Consider the following 19,864-nt stretch of genomic DNA (forward strand, 5'->3'; position numbering starts at 1 on the left):
TGTAATGATGAAGCAGGAGCCGTCCGTCAGCTCTCTGCTTCATCATTTCTCCCACCCCTCCCTGCCGGAGCTCCACACTGCAGGTCTAGGTAGCGGGTGGGACTGGTGGCGTGGTGGGGGTGTGGCCAGCTGGGAGCTGCTGTCCTGCACTGGGCATATTACTGTCAGAGGACACATATCTGGGCATAACTACTGTGAGGGGGAACATATCTGGACATAGGTACTGTGAGGGGGCACCTATCTGGCCATAACTACTGTGAGGTGGCACATAACCGAGCATAACTACTGTGAGGGGGCACATATCTGAGCATCGCTACTGTAAGGGGGCACAATGTGGACATAACTACTGTGAGGGGGCACATATCGGAGCATAACTACTGTGTGAGGGCTCATATGTGAGCTTTGCTACTGTGAGGGTGCACATATCTGGCCATAACTACTGTGAGGGGGCACATATCTGGGCATCACTACTAGTGATGAGCGGCACGGGAAATATTCGAATTTGCAATATTTAACGAATATTTGGGCGAATATTCATCATATATTCTCAAATTCGAGTATTCCCGATTATTTTCTTGATTGCAAAAATCGGCAATGTAATGCGCATGCAATACAGGCGTGGGTCACTGTTGCTACATTTTTCAAGCTGCTTGAAGTTTCCTGAGACTGGAGAAAATGGTTGGCACGGCAGAACATTACAATAGCTTTATATGCAGATAGAGTGCTCCAATATATTCGTGATTGCGCAAATCGGCAATTAAAGATGCGCATATTTTTGCGCATTACACGCAACCTTTACATTTTAGCAGGTCTGACTACATATTACTGATTGATGCATTAAGTATTGTTGTGAACTTGTAAGGGTCAGCCTATAGAATGACCAAGTTACATTGAATTGCTAGTAATAATGTTTTACACAGACTGTGATGACTTCTTTCAGCCACAAGAGGCCACTGTGTTTTTGAGTAAGAAAGAAATGAAGTTGTTTGTTCCAGAGGATGTAGGAGGAGTTTCAAGTTCCCGAGTTTGGTCTGGTGTGTGTCTTTCTGGCTGATGGTGAGCTGAGAGTCTGGCTGCAGTTGGATAGAGCCACAGAGACTAAAAATTCTGATTCTGAGAAGAGTGATACCGTCCAATTGAGAGACTTGTGACAGGACACAGGGTCTGGCTAACTTACTATAGGTTAGCAGGACCGTTGCAGAGGATGGGGGACTCCTGGCAGAGCTGAACTGATGTGGATTCCTGTACCTGCAATCTAGAGAGAGAGAGAAAGAAAAAGACAACGCGCAAGCAAGCGACTGTATCAGGAGCCAGACACCTGCCCCCACGTACCAGACCAAGACAAGCAGCTACCTCGTGGGAGAATGTGATATGACTGATAGTGTTGAGCGCGAATATTCGAATATCAAATTTTTTTCGCGAATATCGGCACTTCGCTAATTCGCAAATATTTCGAATATAGTGATATAAATTCGATATTTCGAATATTCTTTTTTTGTTGTTTTTTTTTATTGTTATATTTTTTTCTTTCCCACTTCCCTAAAGTTGCTCTTACCTGTCCTTTGGATTCCTGGCTTCCTGGCTGCTCCAGTCAGTGCCCGTTGCCGCTTCTGCCGACTTCCGTGCTCATGGAGCGTCCCCATCACCATGGGAACGTCTCCATATACTAGAATGTACTGTCGGATTTGAGAATTACGTTAAAATCGCAATTCGATTTTTTCAAGTTCTAATAATCGAATTTTGATTTTAACTTAAAGGCTACTCTCCTATTGAAATAGCAATGCGATTAATTCAGGTTATAATAATCGAATTTCGATTATAACTTAGCACTGCTATATTCCATATTCGTTAATTCTAGCCTAATTCAGGCCACGGCCCTGTCTTCTGGAATCAAGAATCTTGGAGACTTCAAACTCATTTTGTCCATCAACAAGAACAGGAGGAGGTAGTTGTTGTGATCTGGAGTAGCGGTTGAAAATAGCTTTTTTGAGGAGTGAAACGTGGAAGACGGGATGTATCCGGAGAGAAGAAGGTAATCTTAAGCGATAGGAAACTGGTCCAACTCGAGCAATGATCCTGTAAGGACCGATGAATCGAGGGCCCAATTTGGTAGAAGGTTGTTTCAGTCTCACATACTTGGTTGATAGCCAAACTCTGTCCCCCACCACATATGGAGGTATATGGCGTCTTCATCTGTTGGAAAAAAACCTGTACTTGCCTGCTGACTTCCGTAGTAATAAACGAATCTTCTTCCAATGTAGTAGAATATTTTTCACCCGCTGATCTGCTGCTGGTACACCAGAAGAAGGCTGGAGTAGGGGAAAAGTCTGAGGGTGATAGCCTAGGGCTGCGTAGAATGGTGTGGTATGAAGAGCACTGTGCCAACGGGAATTTAGGACGAACTCAGCTAAAGGCAAATACTCAGACCAGTTGGAGTGTAAGGCATTGACATAATGTCAAAGGTAGGTTTCTAGGGTCTGGTTCATGCGTTCGGTTTGACCATCAGTTTGAGGGTGATGTGAGGTAGAGAGTGAGAGCGTTACTCCCAGTTTCTTGCAGAACGCTCTCCAGAATCGGGAAACGAACTGGGATCCGCGGTCTGAGATGATATTGGTAGGTATGCCATGATGTCTTACAATATGGGAAAGGAAAAGAGTGGACAGTGCTTTCGCTGTAGGTAATCCCGGAATCGGCACAAAATGAGACATTTTGGAAAAGCGATCCACTGTGACCCATATAGCAGTCATGCCCTCGGACTTGGGTAAGTCTACAATGAAGTCCAAGGTCAAATGGGTCCAAGGCTGGCGAGGCAGCAGCCACATAGTCAGTAACATCCTTTTTCATACGAGGCCACCAGACATGACGCTGCAAGGTCTTAAGAGTGATGGTGACACCAGGATGACCGGATAACACGCCATCATGTGCCCAGAGGAGTATAGGTTTTCTGAGACTAGGGGCTACGTACAGGCGACCTGGTGGTATCTTCAAGCCCTGGGGAACACGATTCTGGGTTTCTTGTAGTTTTTGGGAAAGGGCCGTAGAGATCTGTGCGACAATTTTGTGAGGTGGGATTATATACTGCTCGGCTGGTTGATCTTCTTCAGAGGAAGCGAACTGTCTGGAAAGAGCATCAGCTTTTTTGTTTCTATGTCCTGGAACGTAAGAAAGGACAAAATTAAAACGGGAGAAAAACAGAGCCCATCGAGCCTGACGTGAGTTCAGACGTCTAGCAGTCTGAAGATACAGTAGGTTTTTATGGTCAGTGAGGATAGTAAAAGGTTTGGAAGCCCCTTCCAGAAGATGTCGCCATTCAGACAATGCCAATTTGATGGCCAGTAGTTCTCGATTCCCAACATCATAATTCATTTCTGCCGGAGAAAACTTTCTAGAGAAAAAAGCTACTGGATGGATTCTACCAGACTTTGGCTGTCTCTGGGAGAGTACGGCACCTGCTCCAACCTCAGAGGCATCAACCTCAACAGTGTACTGGAGGTCAGGATTTGGATGCAGAAGAATTGGAGCTTTACTGAACATGTCCTTTAATCGCTGGAAAGCTGATTTTGCTTCTGAAGACCACGCCTTGCAATTTGTACCCTTCTTAGTCATGGCAGTAAGGGGTGCCGCAATGGAGGCAAAACTCTTAATGAAGCGTCTGTAGTAATTTGCAAATCCTAAAAAGCTTTGGAGTCCTCTTAAAGTGGTCGGTTGGGGCCATTGCAAGACAGCGGAAAGTTTTTGAGGGTCCATTTGGAAACCGTCAGCACTTATGATGTACCCAAGGAAAGGAATACAGCTTTGATGGAAACTGCACTTCTCGATTGTTGCATAAAGATGGTTTTCTCTAAGCCGTTGTAATACCTGTTTCACATGCGAGATGTGCTCTAGAAGAGTCTTGGAAAAGATTAAAATGTCGTCCAAGTAGATGATCACAAAACGGTTGCTGAAATCATGAAAAATTTCATTCATGAAACGTTGAAAGACAGCAGGTGCGTTACACAAGCCAAATGGCATGACCAAATATTCGAAGTGTCCATTACGAGTGTTGAATGCTGTCTTCCACTCGTCCCCCTCATTAATTCGAATCAGGTTATAAGCCCCTCGTAGGTCTAGCTTGGAGAATATAACAGCCCCCTTAAGTAGATCAAATAGTTCAAGAATGAGTGGCAAAGGGTAGGAGTCCTTTACGGTGATTTGATTTAACCCCCGATAGTCTATGCATGGTCGAAGGCCCCAATCTTTCTTTTCAACGAAGAAGAAACCTGCTCCTACTGGAGAAGAAGAGGGTCGGATAAAACCTCTTTCCAAGTTGTCTCTTACGTATTCCTCCATAGAGTTTTGTTCGGGCAGAGACAGGGGGTAGGTCTTTCCTTTGGGAAGAGGTGCTCCGGGAATCAATTTAATTGTACAGTCAAAAGGACGATGTGGGGGTAACACCTCTGCCTTTTGTTTGCAAAATACGTCTGCAAAGTCATGGTATTACCCGAGGCAAGGTAGGTGGGATAGTCACAGGAGCCAACATGCAAGCAGAAAGTCTTTTGGGTTGAGACAAACAGCGAAGGCGACAGGACGATCCCCAGGAGGTTAGTTCTCCATTTTCCCAATCAAAAGAGGGGTTGTGAAGTTGTAACCATGGGTAACCAAGGATGATAGGCAGAAGCGGAGAATCAATAAGAGACAAGACAACTTCCTCTTTGTGGAGGAGGCCTACCTGCAGGGTGATTGTCGTAGTCTCGAATTTCACAATACCATCTCCCAAGGGCTGTCCATACAGGGTGGTAATGTTCAGGGGTCTAGACTTAGGAACAAACGGGATGTTGTTCTTTCTTGCAAAAGTGTAGTCCAAGAATATACCCGCCGCTCCGGAATCCACAAAAGCCTCACAGAAAACAAGCTTAGAAGATAAATGGATAGTAGCCGGAACAGTAATCTTGGTCTTGGAGGATCTACCTGTAAGGTCTAAGCCAGCTCCTCCAACACTGGTTAGACCCTGCCTTTTACTGGACGGGAGGGGCAGACAGATACTAAATGTCCTTTAAGTCCGCAGTACAGGCACAGGCCCAATGAACGCCTCCTTTGTTTCTCTGACTCAGTTAGGTGGAGACGGCTCACCTCCATGGGTTCCACAGGTGTCTGGGGTTCAACAGAGGTTTCAGGTTCTGGCTGAGGTGGTGCTTGGAAGTTAGGGGCCAAACGGTAAGCTGGCCTAGGAAACTTGCGGGTTCTAAGTCTCTCTTGGCACCTTTCATGGTACCGCACATCCAGACGAACACACAGCTCTATGAATTTCTCAAGGTCTTCTGGGAGATCCTTATAGACTAATTCGTCCTTGATGCGATCCGTAAGACCTTTTCGGAAGGCTGCACGTAATGCCCTTGAGTCCCAATTTGTTTCAGCAGCAAGGGTACGGAACTCAATAGCATACTGTGCCACAGATCTGGTGTCTTGTTGTATGTCCAAGAGGGAGTACTCAGCTGCAGAAACTCTACCTGGCTTGTCAAATACAATCTGGAGAGAGGCCAGAAATTTTTCAGCATCTTGGAGTACAGGATCGTTGCGTTCCAAATAAGGAGAGACCCAGGCCAGGGCCTTCCCCTTTAACAAGGAAATTACAAAAGTCACTTTGGCAGACGAAGTGCTAAAAGTTGCAGGGTTGTTGCGGAAATACAAACGGCAAACATTTAAAAAGCCTCTGCAGTCCTCAGTATCACCACCAAACTTGTCAGGCAAGGGAAGTTTTGGTGGTACAGAAGAGGCGGGTTGGACCGTAGTAGGAGTAGCATCCGGAGTCTGAACCGTTGCAGAGGAACCAGGCAAACAAGATTTGAGCATGGTGCAAAGTTCATCTAACTTGGCGTCCAGGGAAGCAAGATGCTGTTCATGAGCTCCGATCAATTGTCCCTGACGTGTAATCGCCTTAACAATCTCAGCAGGGTCCACTGCCATTGTGGCCCGTTTATTATGTAAGGTACCTGTAAAAGGTAGTGTCCGAAGTGGAAATAGTGTGCTTGAGATCCAGGCAAAGCGTCGTCAGGCGAATAGTTCAGAATCAAAATCCGGAGAAGAGTCAGGCAGGCTAAGGTCATTCACGATCTGGCGGCAAGGTACAAAATCAGCAGGCTGTAGAATAGTCGGGATATCAGGCAGGAGTTCAATACAAGGAAGATCACTGAAGTCAAAACACCCAGGGAAGAAATCCAAATAAACGGGCACTGAGTGATGACCTCACTTCCTATTTAAAGGCTGTCCAGATTGAGAATTGTCCACAGCTGGCAGCAGGTGGAGCTAGAGAGTATGATGTAGTGTTGAACACAGTAAGGACATTCCCAAAGTCTAGATCTCTTCTGTAGCACAACAGGTAAGGCTATGGTTTAAGAGACCAGGAAGATCCCGGTTCGAATACAACCCAGGTCATGACAATTAATTTGTTAGAATAATCGAATTTCGATTTTAACTTAGCACTGCTATATTCCATATTAGGCTAGAATTAACGAATATGGAATATAGCAGTGCTAAGTTAAAATCGAAATTCGATTATTATAACGAATTAATCGCATTGCTATTTCAATAGGAGAGTAGCCTTTAAGTTAAAATCGAAATTCGATTATTTAAATCGCATATCAATCGCGATAACAAGAATAATGACGAATATTCGATTTTGACGAATATAAAACGAATATTCTATTGAATATTCACGAATTTCGTCGAAATCGAATATGGCACCTGCCGCTCATCACTAATGACTGATACAGTCCTGATCAAAAGTTTGAGACCACTTGAAAAATGACAAAAAATCATATTTATCATGGCTGTATCTTAACAAGGTTCCAAGTAGAGCTTCAACATGCAACAAGAAGAAATTGGAGTGAGACAAAACATTTTTTGAGCATTCAATTTAATGAAAATAACTAATAAACTAAAACAGGCTGTTTTTCAGCTGATCCAAAGTTTAAGACCACACCTCCCCAAAAAAAACTAAACCCCCCCAAAACAGAAATACAGCTTCCAAACATGAACCCAGAGTAGCTCCGCCGTTATTGTTTACCACTTCAAAAATTCGTTTTGGAGTGCTTGATGCAAACTTTTTCATAAGGTGAGTGGGAACATTTCTCCAAGTGGTGAAGACAGCCGCACGAAGGCCATCTACTGTCTGGAACTGTTGTCCATTTTTGTCAACTTCCCTTGCCATCCATCCCCAAAGGTTCTCAATTGGATTTAGATCAGGGGAACACGCAGGATGGGCCAAAAGAGTGATGTTATTCTCCTGGAAGAAGTCCCTTGTCCTGCGGGCATTGTGTACTGTAGCGTTGTCCTGTTGAAAAACCCAGTCGTTAACAAACAGACGAGGGCCCTCAGTCATGAGGAATGCTCTCTGCAACATCTGGACATAGCCAGCGGCCGTTTGACGCCCCTGCACTTCCTGAAGCTCCATTGTTTCACTGAAGGAAAAAGCACCCCAGACCATTATGGCGCCCCCTCCACTGTGGCGCGTAGAAAACATCTCAGGTGGGATCTGCTTGCCATGCCAGTAACGTTGGAAACCATCAGGACCATCAAGGTTTAAAAAAAATTCTCATCAGAGAATATAACTTTATTCCACCTTTGAATGTCCCATGTTTAGTGCTCTCTTGCAAAGTCCAAACGAGCAGTTCTGTGGCGTTCAAGGAGACGAGGTCTTTGAAGATGTTTTTTGTTTTTAAAGCCCTTCAGTCTCAGATGCCGTCTGATGGTTATGGGGCTGCAGTCAACACCAGTAAAGGCCTTAATTTGGGTCGAGGATCGTCCAGTGTCTTGACGGACAGCCAATTGGATACTCCGGCTCAGTGCTGATGAAATTTTTTGGGGTCTTCCACTTGACTTTTTTGCGCCATAACCCTCAGGATCATTTAAGAAATTCCAAATGACTGTCTTACTGCGTCCCACCTCAGCAGCGATGGCACGCCATGAGAGACCCTGCTTATGCAGTTCAACAACCCGACCACGTTCAAAAAGGGAGAGTTTTTTCGCCTTTGCCTTTACGTGTGACTACCTGACAGAAAACGACAATTAATCCACATCTTTGCACAGATTTGGCCTTTTAAAGGCATGTGGTCCTAAAATTTGGATCAGCTGAAAAACAGCCTGTTTCAGTTTAATCATTATTTTCAATTTTTCTTTTAATTGAATGCTCAAAACATGTTTTGTCTCACTCTCATTTCTTCTTGTTGCACTTTGAAGCTCTACTTGAAACCTTGTTAAGATCCAGCCATGCTAAATATGATTTTTTGACATTTTTCAAGTGGTCTTAAACTTTTGATCAGGACTGTATCTGCCCAGCTACCTACAGAACTGTGAGTGTGCACCGGTGCTAACCTGCGATAGGGCATAGAGCAGGAATCTTTAGTCAGAGCGTTGTAGAAACGTGCCCTGAGTAGCAGGGCTCAGACAGGGAAATATCAGAGAGGAGTAGCCTGTATTTTTATGTGGAGCGCATTTAGTATATCATGGATCAGTTACCTTTCCTGTAAATTTGTGTAAACTTGTTAACATTATTCCTGTCATTTGTCGATTGCGCCCCTGGTGCATCGGCACAAAACAGTTAAACCCATTTTCCGGCCGTTATATTTTATTTAATAAAGCCAGTATCTGCTTCAGCCTCCTTGTCTGCTGTACTGTATTTGTATCTAATGTAATTACACAGCAAAGCACAGAGCACAGCAATGACACTGCTGTCTCTCTCAGAACTCCATAAAACTACAGAAAATGGCTGCTGGGGAGGTTATTATATAGTAAAGGGTAAACAACTTTCCTATTTGTTGCTAGGGATGTTGCTAAGCTCAGACAAAGACATTGCAGCCTTCTCATTGGCCCAGAAGCAAGAAGGGAGGTTACTGATGAAAAAAAAAAATCTAGAATATTCGCAAATACGAATATATAGCTCTATATTCTAAATATTCGAGAATTCTCGAAATGGCGATATTCACGATTAAAATTCATCTGAATATTCGCGCCCAACACTAATCGCTACTGTTAGGAGGCACAAATCTGGGCATCGCTACTGTGAGGGTGCACATATCTGGCCATAACTACTGTGAGGGTGCATATATCTGGCCATAACTACTGTGAGGAGGCACATATCTGGCCATAACTACTGTGAGGGGGCACATATCTGGCCATAACTACTGTGAGGGGGCACATATCTGACCATAACTACTGTGAGGGGGCACAATGTGGACATAACTACTGTGAGGGGGCACATATCAGAGCATAACTACTGTGAGGGGGTACATATCTGGTCATAACTACTGTGAAGGGGGCACATATCTGGACATAACTGCTGTGAAGGGGGCACAATACTGGCATAACTACTGTGCAGTGGCATAAAGGAGGAATAATTACTATGTGTGGACTGGGTGGGATTAGGTGTTTAGTTATGTTTTGGGCAGAGTTAGAGGCGTGGCCTAGTGCTGAAAAAAATTGCCGCCTTCTTTTAAAAAGTTGTGAGGTATGTGACCTGTTCTTAACAGCATTTAAACAGCTTTAAAAAGAAAATCCTTAATGGAAGCCCCATAGGCCATATACACAATGGTCAGGAGAGGACCTCATTGACTTCTATGGTAGAGTCTTCTAGGCCTGCTCTGTGACCTATGCAGAGATCCTTGTACAAGGAAAGAATAGATAAGCTTTGACAATCACCTATTGTGACTGGTGGATCCTGTCTTATCCGTCATTATAATCCTGCCTGTAATGATATCACCTCTGTGTATAGATTAGCAGGTAACTGCAGTAAAGTGATCTGTACAGACCAAGAAGTGAAGCCTATTTTTATCCTTAGTGGCCAGTGCGAAAACTGCAGGATTTTATGTTTTTTGTTTAAACGAGCAAAAATGTCCTCCTGATCTCTTAATTCTTTAATAAAAAAATAAAAAAAAGGTTGGGGGCATACTATAGATTTGTGGGTTTCTAGTCTTCAGTTCTTATAGCCAGTTACTAGTGTTAAGCGAATCGACTATCCAAATTTGATTCGCCATGAAGCCAAATTTCCTCGTGCTTCGTGGTAATGAATTGATTTTGAAGTGAAAAAGACAAAAAAAAAATCATACTTGCCTCATCCATTTGCTCCCAATGGGCCATCCGCTGCCATCTTGCTTGAAGATCTTGCACAAAATCCCATGCGTGGTGATGTATGACATCACTACGCCGGTCGACGTGATGATGTCATCACAGGCCGTGCAAGATTTTGCGCCAGATCTTCAATCAAGAGATGGCGGTGGCTGGCCCATCGCGAACAAATGGAGGAGGTAAGTATTCTTCTTCTTATTTTTTTTCAGAACAGCTGATCAGCAGGTATGCGGGGTGTCAGACCCTGGGAGATCAGATATTGATGCCCCCTTTGGAGGACAGTCCATCAGTATTCAAATCCATGAAAACCCCTATAAGGGAGGAATTGCTGAGATTTGTTGGTGTATTTTTACATTTATTCTTCCTTTAATTCTTCCTCTTGAGAATATTTCTTCCGACCCAGAAGGCGGCTATTATATAATTCACGTTTGTTTACTGCATGCTACGTTACAGGAAGCTCAGAACAAAGCATTCTAGAATTCTGTCATCAATCACGTCTTGTTTAGAAGCACGGAAAGACCTCATACCGCGTTAGTTAATGTAACATAGAGCTAAGTACACTTCTTTGTTGGGCTAAGTGATTGCGACGTGGAACAGCTCTGGAAATCCAACAAAAGGAGCAGCAAAATTATTCCTCTGTAATCCTTAAATGAGCTCAAGTGCATTATTGGAAGTTATGTAATTGAAAATACATTTAAACCAAGCACATTACAGGTACTGGAAAAACGATGTCAAAACAAAGTCACATTCTTCGACTTATGCTGGATAATATCAGGGGAGTCTGTACGAGGGTTGAAATAGCCCTTTCCCCTCTTACAAAAAGTAATATATCCTGTACCGCTAGCACTTTTGCTGTGGGTTATGTTTGACCTTGTTGCGGTGGCCACTTCACCTGACTTATAAACTGTTGGACAGTTATGTGGCTATAACATGTTAAAGGGTGTCTATCAGCAGTTTTGACCATGCTAAACTGCTGACAGCAATAGTTAGGGGCTGCAGAGAGCAGTTACAAACACATCCTTTGTGGAGCTTTTATTATCAGGAGCAGTGTGAATATGAATATTTATTCTGCTAGGCTCTGCTCCTGCAAGTGCCCTGGAGCAGACTTTAACTGTGATGTGCTCTCCGCACTGTGCTCCTTCACAGCCCCTTCTCTCTGCTATAAGTGACAGCTGTACATTGCGAAGAGCACACAGCACTTCACAGTAAGGTTTCACCTCTAGTGCATTTGCAGGAGCAGAACCTGGCAGAATAAAATAATTGATAGCCCCACTGGAGAGGAGGAGGAAAGAAGTGACAAGGGGACATGACGGAAACTTAAAATATGTTAAAGGTTTAAAGAGGTTATCCAAGCCTATTAAATGCCCCCCATATGCCCGGGCCCCTCACAATGAATATACTTACCTGGCTCCACGCTCCCTGCGCCACTCCTGGTCCCTATATTGCCGCTGCTGCTTCTCCCCTTGCGCAGATTGAAAACATCCCGTGTATGCGGGGAGCAGCCAATGTCAGGCGGGGACAAGGACAAGCCTCCCTAGTATCACCCATGATACTAGGGAGGCTCGTCCCCGTCCTGCCTGCCATTGGCTGCACCCCACCGACACCGGATGTTTTCATACCCGCACAGGAGAAGCAGCAGTACGGGGACCAGGAGTGGCGCAGGGAGTGGGGAGCCAGGTAAGTATATTAATTGTGAGGGACCCGGGCATATGGGGGGCATTTAATAGTCTTGGATAACCCCTTTAAATAAGGGGTAGGAGGAAAGTATTTTTAAATAATTAACTGAATGCAACAACAAGGGGCACAATATGAAATTACTGTAGTGGGGAAGATCAAGATCAATACAGAGACAGCAGATAATAACTACAAATTTCCTACCTGTCTTGTAGATGAAATAATGAGAAAGGAAAGTTTATTAATGAGGAAGAATCCATGAATGCCTCCAATCATCGCCATTATCTTCCACAAAAATTGCTTCTCCTCTAAGTAAAGTTCTCCATCTTTTCCATGATGGTCATGGGAAATATTCTCATGAATACCCAAAACCTGTTGAAAAAGGTTGAAAAAAAAAATGAAAAAAACAAAAAAAAAAAATCCTAATCGTATGATCATCATAGTCTATGCTGGCTCTTGGACTGTCTGAGAACTTCTGACTGCAGGGCATCCAGATGCTCAGGGTTTAACTTAGTTAGGAGTGGGGGAAACTCCACATTAGCTGGGAGCGACGATCACATGTCACATTGGGAACATAGTTATGAGGCTCATTTCTCCTCCTCTTCCTCTTTGACAACTCCCAGCCAAAGAGACAACAGCTCCTGTTGCGTGAAGTATTAGGGTCCATTCACACGTCCGCAAAATGGATCCGCATCCGTTCCGCAATTTTGCAAAACGGGTGCAGACCCATTCATTTTCAATGGGGCCGGAATGTGCTGTCCGCATCCACATTTGCGGATCCGCACTTCCGCATCCGTGCTTCCGTTTCCGCAAAAAAATAGAACATGTCCTATTCTTGTCCGCAATTGCGGACAAGAACAGGCATATTCTATTAGTGCCGGCAATGTGCGGTCCGCAAAATGCGGAACTCACATTGCCGCTTTCCGTGTTTTGCGGATCCGTGGCTCCGTGTATCCGCAAAACACATTGCGGACGTGTGAATGGAGCCTTAGGCTTAGGCTAGGATAGGCAAATAAAAAGGACCTCCATCCCCATTGCCTTTAAACGGAATGTGAAGTCAGAAAATGTCCTATTGTTTAAATCATGTTTTTATTATTTTAAAGAATATTTTCATGTTTGAAGAATATTTTTATATAACTTTGATGATTTTATTTAGTATTTTCCATGTAAATATCTATATTTAAACAAAAACAATAAAATCCTGCTGTTTTCACACTGGCCAATAAGAATAACAATAGGCTCCACTTCTTGGTCTGTACAGATCACTTTACTGCAGGTACAGTCATGTGAAAAAATTAGGACACCCTTTGAAAGCATGTGGTTTTTTGTAACATTTTTAATAAAAGGTTATTTCATCTCCGTTTCAACAATACAGAGAGATTAAAGTAATCCAACTAAACAAAGAAAACTGAAGAAAAGTCTTTTCAAGATCTTCTGTAAATGTCATTCTACAAAAATGCCTATTCTAACTGAGGAAAAAGATAGGACACCCTTGCCCCTAATAGCGAGTGTTACCTCCTTTGGCTGAAATAACTGCAGTGAGACGGTTCTTGTAGCCATCTACCAGTCTTCGACATCGGTCTGAGGAAATTTTACCCCACTCCTCAATGCAGAACTTTTTCAGCTGTGAGATGTTTGAGGGGTTTCTTGCACGTACAGCCCTTTTCAAGTCACCCCACAGCATCTCAATGGGATTCAAATCTGGACTTTGACTTGGCCATTCCAGGACTCTCCATTTCTTCTTTTTCAGCCAATCTTTGGTTGATTTACTAGTATGTTTTGGGTCATTGTCATGTTGCATGGTCCAGTTCCGCTTCAGCTTTAATTTTCTAACTGATGGTCTCACATGTTCTTCAAGCACCTTCTGATACACAGTAGAATTCATCGTGGATTCTATGATGGTGAGCTGACCAGGTCCTGCTGCAGCAAAGCAGCCCCAAACCATGACACTTCCACCTCCATGCTTCACAGTTGGTATGAGGTTCTTTTCTTGGAATGCTGTGTTTGGTTTACGCCAAACATGTCCTCTGCTGTTGTGTCCAAATAATTCAATTTTGGACTCATCTGTCCAAAGAACATTATTCCAGAAGTCCTGGTCTTTGTCAACTTTATCCCTGGCAAATGTCAGTCTGGCCTCGATGTTTCTCTTGGAAAGCAAAGGTTTCCTCCTTGCACACCTCCCATGCAAGTTAAACTTGTACAGTCTCTTTCTGATTGTAGAGGCATGTACTTCTACATCAACAGTAGCCAGAGCCTGCTGTAGTTCTCGAGATGACACTTTAGGGTTTTTGGAGACCTCTTTTAGCATCTTGCGGTCTGCTCTTGGGGTGAACTTGCTGGGGCGACCAGTCCTGGGCATGTTGGCAGTTGTTTTGAAAGCCCTCCACTTGTAGACTATCTTCCGGACAGTGGAATGGCTGATTTCAAAATCTTTTGAGATCTTTTTAAATCCCTTCCCAGACTCATAGGCTGCTACAATCTTTTTTCTGAAGTCCTCTGACAGCTCTTTTGCTCTCACCATGGTGCTCACTCTCACTTCAACAGTCAGGAGCACACCAAACTAAATGTCTGAGGTTTAAATAGGGCAAGCCTCATTCAACATGCAGAGTAACGATCTACTAATTATGTGCACCTGGTGTGATATACCTGTGTGAGATCTGAGCCAATTTAAGAGGGAATACATGTGAGGGTGTCCTATCTTTTTCCTCAGTTAGAATAGGCATTTTTGTAGAATGACATTTACAGAAGATCTTGAAAAGACTTTTCTTCAGTTTTCTTTGTTTAGTTGGATTACTTTAATCTCTCTGTATTGTTGAAACGGAGATGAAATAACCTTTTATTAAAAATGTTACAAAAAACCACATGCTTTCAAAGGGTGTCCTAATTTTTTCACATGACTGTATCTGCTTATCTGTCATTGTAATCCTGCCTGTAATGATATCACCTCTGTGTATTGATAAGACGGGATCCACCAATAGGGGATTGTCATAGTTTATCTATTCTTTCCATGTACAATGACCTCTGCAGAAGTCACAGAGCATGACCATTGTGTCTATGGTCCATGGGGCTGCCTTAAAGCAATTTTCTTAATGCTTTCTAAATGCTGTTAATAACAGCTCAGGCAAGATGGTCGCCCCCATAATCATGTTCAGCAGCAGCATATTCATCTTCCTCACAGACTTCTACTGACACACCCAAACAGGCCAGCAGGTTGGCTAGGTGGTTTGGTAGGAGGCAAACTACAGCACCTGAAGTTACTGACAACATGCTACTCTCTCACTACAGACACTGCCATATCATCACTTGGCCAGGAGAAGGGGAACCCTCCAATGCTAGACAGCACTGAGGAATTTTTGGATACAGATTTTGTTCCTGGAACTCCTCTAAAGGTCTATTCAGAGGTCCCAATCTATGGCAGAGACTAGCTAGGGGCAGCAGTTCTATTGAAGATGGTTCCCGTCATAGTCGATACTGTACACCATCATCATCGAGCATGAATGACAGGTATCGGAGTAGACATAGCTCATATTGGTGGTTGCGCAGCCACAGCAGAAGATCATCTTACAGACGTCCTTCACATCACAGCTACAGAGACAGCCAGTCCTGTGGTTCACACAGGAGTCGTGTAGAATCATATTATAGCAATCAGTTCATCATAGTCAGCACTCCAGGCATACACAGCCGAGATGGAGACAAGAGTATAGGAGTAAATCTGACAGCTCAGCAGGGGTTCTTCAGTCTTTATGCCATCTGCTTGTGGCTACAAGTGCTCCCTTGCAGTAGTTTATTCCAGTACCTGATGCCTCTCCAGCACCTCTATGTGGTGAGTTAGCTTGCTAACACCCTTGGGGTGATGCTACTTTGGATAGAGGTGATGAAATGCTGGATATTTTAAAAACTATGGGGGTAATCTATTAAGACCGGCTTTTTAGGTGCCAGCCTAAATAACTTCACCGAAGTTATGAAGAGGTGCTGGCCTCTCCATAACTTCAACGCATCCCGCGGCTAGACTAAATGTAAGCTTCCTTTCTGGCTTACATTTAGACCATTTTCTACGCTTAAAACAGGCGTAGAAAATGATGAATGAGACGGGCCCGTCCCCTTCCCCGCCCACGCCACAACCACTTTTTTAGACCTGGCGTGAGTGGGAAAAAGTCGCAGAGCCTTTGTGCCGCAATCTGTGCCAGAAATAAGCCTAATATAGGCGGATTTCTAGATAATAAATGAACCACTATGTGTCACAACCAGACAGCTGAGAAGCTCTGACAGAAGCCTTTCATAACCTCCTCCTTGAGTTTTCTTTGTTTTGAATTTCAGTTCCTCATCTCGTTAGCCTCTCTCAGCTGTCATGTAGTTGGACTGATTGCATCCCTTTAAATTCCTCCCCATAATGCATTAGTGTGCGGCTTATACAACTTCCTGGAGTGTGTATGCATGCTGATCCTATTTTCCAGTCTTCTACAAGATAAGTGTTGTACATTTATTTGTGATTTTCTGTTTGCTGGATCCCAGGTGACCCTGACTCCCTCCGTGTCTAGTGTAGGGAGCCGGTGGTCGTGTCCCCTCACTATTGTAGGGTGTTCAGGTGGTATATAGTCGAGGTAAGTGGATATGCGATCATCCACCATTGGGATTTTCGCATAGGCTGAGCAGTCAGGGAGAGTGCCAGGTCTTATGCAGGGGTCTCCCTTTTTGTTCCTTAGTTTTGGATCCAGTGAGTCATATATTCATTTTGCATTGTCTTGTTTTCTGTACACCTTCCGTGACACTATGTTGGCAAATTGGAAAAACACCCCTTTTTGCCGAGGTGTGGCTTCCACACAGCTTGTTGGTTTTAATGAACAGTTGGGCTTAATTTTTAGAGAATCTTATTTTTGTTACACCTTTAGGGACACATGTTGCGCAAGATATGAGAGAAAAAAATAATTAAAGGGGAATTCATGGATATGTGGGCTTTGGTTTCTCCAGAACGACTGTCACCAAAGAAAAACTGAGCTATTTACTTATTTGAATACTATATATTCTGAGTATAAGTTGCATGGTGGTGCTACCTGGTGGAGGTATGATAAGGAGTACAAGTGACGCTTGTCCTTGTGGCCCAAAGTCGGTTGGTCTTCCCAGTTGAAAGATGTATGGATCTAACTCATGTTGTCTCAAAAAATGTTGTGACCCTTTCCAGCTGTCACTGCCGCGGTCATATTTCAGTTTGTGAAAGTAAATCCCGGCAACTGCTTGGATATGCTGAGTTTTCTTCTTTTTATTTCTTATTTTATAAGAAGTAACAACAACTCTCAACATCAGCATGTCCAAGCAGTTGCCGGAATTTACTTTCACTTTTGTCCTCGTGGAGGTCCACTCCTCCCCGCAGCAACGCTGATCTTTAGCAGCTAGCGCTGGCTGGATTTGTCTATATTTCAGTTTGTGGCGGAGGATCGTAGACCGGGAGCTTGTTGGTTCTTTAGAAAGGGCCAATGTCGTATCTTTACCTCGTACAAGCTCCGGCATAAGTGTTCCCTTTGTGGGGACTCGCACTCAGAACTTAGATGCTTTTAAACGGGGAAAATTCCCTCTTAGACATCAGTTTCTAGGGCAGTGAATGTCCTAAAAATGAGACAGTGTCTCGACAGGAACACTAGGAGGCATAAGGCCTCATGTTGAACAGCTTTCTGTCCTGTTTACCTTTGATTTAAATTAGTAAGAGAGCACCCTGAGGCGGCACAAAAATAGTAGACAAGGAGGGGGCATTGAGCCATTTCACTTATATCACCTGTCTTTTCCTTCTGGTGACTCTGCCCTCCAGCCTCCTATACCTTGGATGCATCTTCTCCAAGGGCCCCCCTCTGATCGGTAATGTCTCCCTTGACAGAGGTTGCTCATCATCGTTATTAGAACCCAACAGGTTATATATATTATATAGGAGCTAAGTATCATTTTACGTTATCTGTTTATTTTTGTTGTTCCCTACGTTCACATCACCTCCTGATGAGCTGCCATCTGCAGCTGAAACGCGTTGGGGTTGTTTTATTGTTTACACATGATTTCATCTGTATATGTGTGTTTTTTTGTTTTCCCTGGATTTATTTGCTTTCAATCCAGGTCTTCCAGTAGGGCCTTTTTAGGGCAATAAAGAGACTTAGGTACGGGGACAGGGTGTCTCCACCATCAGGGGACAACCCTGGGCACAGGATCTTAGATCTTGAGGGTCATCTAGGGAAAGAGTATTTTCCCATCCATCTACCCACCACCCCCATTCTTTTTTACCAAGTCGGTACTTTATTGACCGTATGTTAGAATCTATTCCCTTTCTATAAGAGGAGTCTTTGTCCCAATGTATGTATCATAGTCGGGATATCACTTGGAGCAAACCTCCTTTTGCTCTATAACCCAGTTGAATAATAAAGGTATCGTTTTAAATTTAAGCACGCTAAATTCTATACTCTTTAAAACTTAAACTTTGTATGTGTAGTATATCTTCAACTTCAACCTTTATAAGTCTGCTTTCCAAGTCCAATTTATGTATGAGATAGCCAAGTTGATTGTCTATAAAATTATGGTAGTCTCATGTTCAAAACTGCAGTGGATGGTGAGATATGGAGCCTGAAAGTCAAAAGTTCAAAACATTGTTACCCTTTTGCTCGTCAATGTATATGCTGGATACAGTTACCGGAACAAAGTGCAGATGTGAATCTGGCCTTACTATCGGTATTGTCCTTGCTTAGACATTTGGTGCTGAAAATGCTTGTCCTAAAATCTTGTTTTTAAGGCTCGTCATATTTCTGGTAACTGCAATTTAATGTCTCCAGTGGTATCCTTTTAGGGAACATCTCCTGTCCAAGTCGCTGCAGGGCTTCCACTGCCCGCCATGTGTGTGGGACCTGCTGGTGAACATCTAATGCCTTTGCTCCGTAATGTGGTGACTTCAGCAATGCAGACAAGCCATGGTAAAGCCTGGTTGGTGTGGTTGTCTGATACAAGATGAAAATATGGTTCTTCCTGCTGAATACTGTAGACAACTTGCTTTCTTGAACCAGTCTTGTTTACGTGAAAGGGGATTTTCTTCAGCGATAGTGCAAAAATACCTGGCTGGGGTGTCTTTTGCATTAAAGTTAACTGTTTTACATGATATTACCAAATAATGTGTGTATACATTGCTTTTAAATTGCTGGAAAAAGGGCTTAAGTCAGTCAACTCTTGTAGTCCTGTATCCTTCTCGTTATTGTGTCGCCTTTTCAAAGCACTACGGCAGTATGTTCCAGCTACAAAGCAAAATTCCTGATTTGTGCTTTCGTTCTGGCATTTTTCTGTGCTTTGCGTATAGGTGAATTGGTTTCACCGTCTCGTTCATCGCCGGATGCTGTACAATTGTTCGGGGATTCAGTTAAAGTACGGATTCGGTGTTCAAAAACTGATGTTTATAGCAAGGGCGAGTGGTTAACGGTCTTTAGGATTGGCAGCAGTTTTTTTTTGTCTGGTATCAATGATAAAATCCTATGCATTGGCTAGATCATCTGGCCTCTGTTTCTTGGTTCATAAAGATGGATTGACCTTGGCTAGATATCAGTTTGTATCGTGTTTAAACAATGCATTGAGTTTACGGGTCTGTGTCTGTAAGAATTTGGCACTTACTCATTCTGTATAGGTGCAGCCATGGTTGCAGACACTACCAGTCTTTCAGATGCTCAAGAATTGGTGGATGGAGGTCTATTTTTTGACAGTACATACACCCTAATTTACTAACTTGTTAATAGGCTTATCTCTTACAGGTTATAGAAGACTGGCTGTATGGCTCATAGGCCATTTTAATTGGGCGGTACAAAAAGATCTTACCACTTGGGTAGTCTGGAAACCGTTTTCATAAATGTTGATGTATCCTGGAAAGGGTTGTGTGGTTTAAGGCTAGTGTAGTGCCCTGGAGCAGGGATACTTTGAAGTCTGAACATTTGTGGACATTTGCCTATTTCCCCTATACAAAGTTATAAACTTCTTACTTTTTTAACTTTAAAGGGAGTCTGTCACCACTTTTTTGCATGTTAGACCATTAAAATAGGGTTATTTGATCCAGCCAGAACATAAAAACGGTACCTTTGTGGTA

The 19,864-nt window shown here is 43.4% G+C and overlaps 1 protein-coding gene across 1 annotated transcript in view; it reads right to left on the bottom strand.

The window, feature by feature from the left end:
* SLC39A12 (solute carrier family 39 member 12) overlaps window positions 1–19,864 on the bottom strand; it is a 61,593-nt gene that overhangs the window by 32,676 nt on the left and 9,053 nt on the right. Inside the window, exon 4 of the mRNA XM_044294733.1 lies at window positions 11,977–12,144. Coding sequence (XP_044150668.1) covers window positions 11,977–12,144 — 168 coding nt within the window. The remainder of the gene's footprint in view (window positions 1–11,976; window positions 12,145–19,864) is intronic.

Source organism: Bufo gargarizans, chromosome 5 (genome assembly GCF_014858855.1).
Source record: "Bufo gargarizans isolate SCDJY-AF-19 chromosome 5, ASM1485885v1, whole genome shotgun sequence".
Lineage (NCBI taxonomy): Eukaryota > Metazoa > Chordata > Amphibia > Anura > Bufonidae > Bufo > Bufo gargarizans.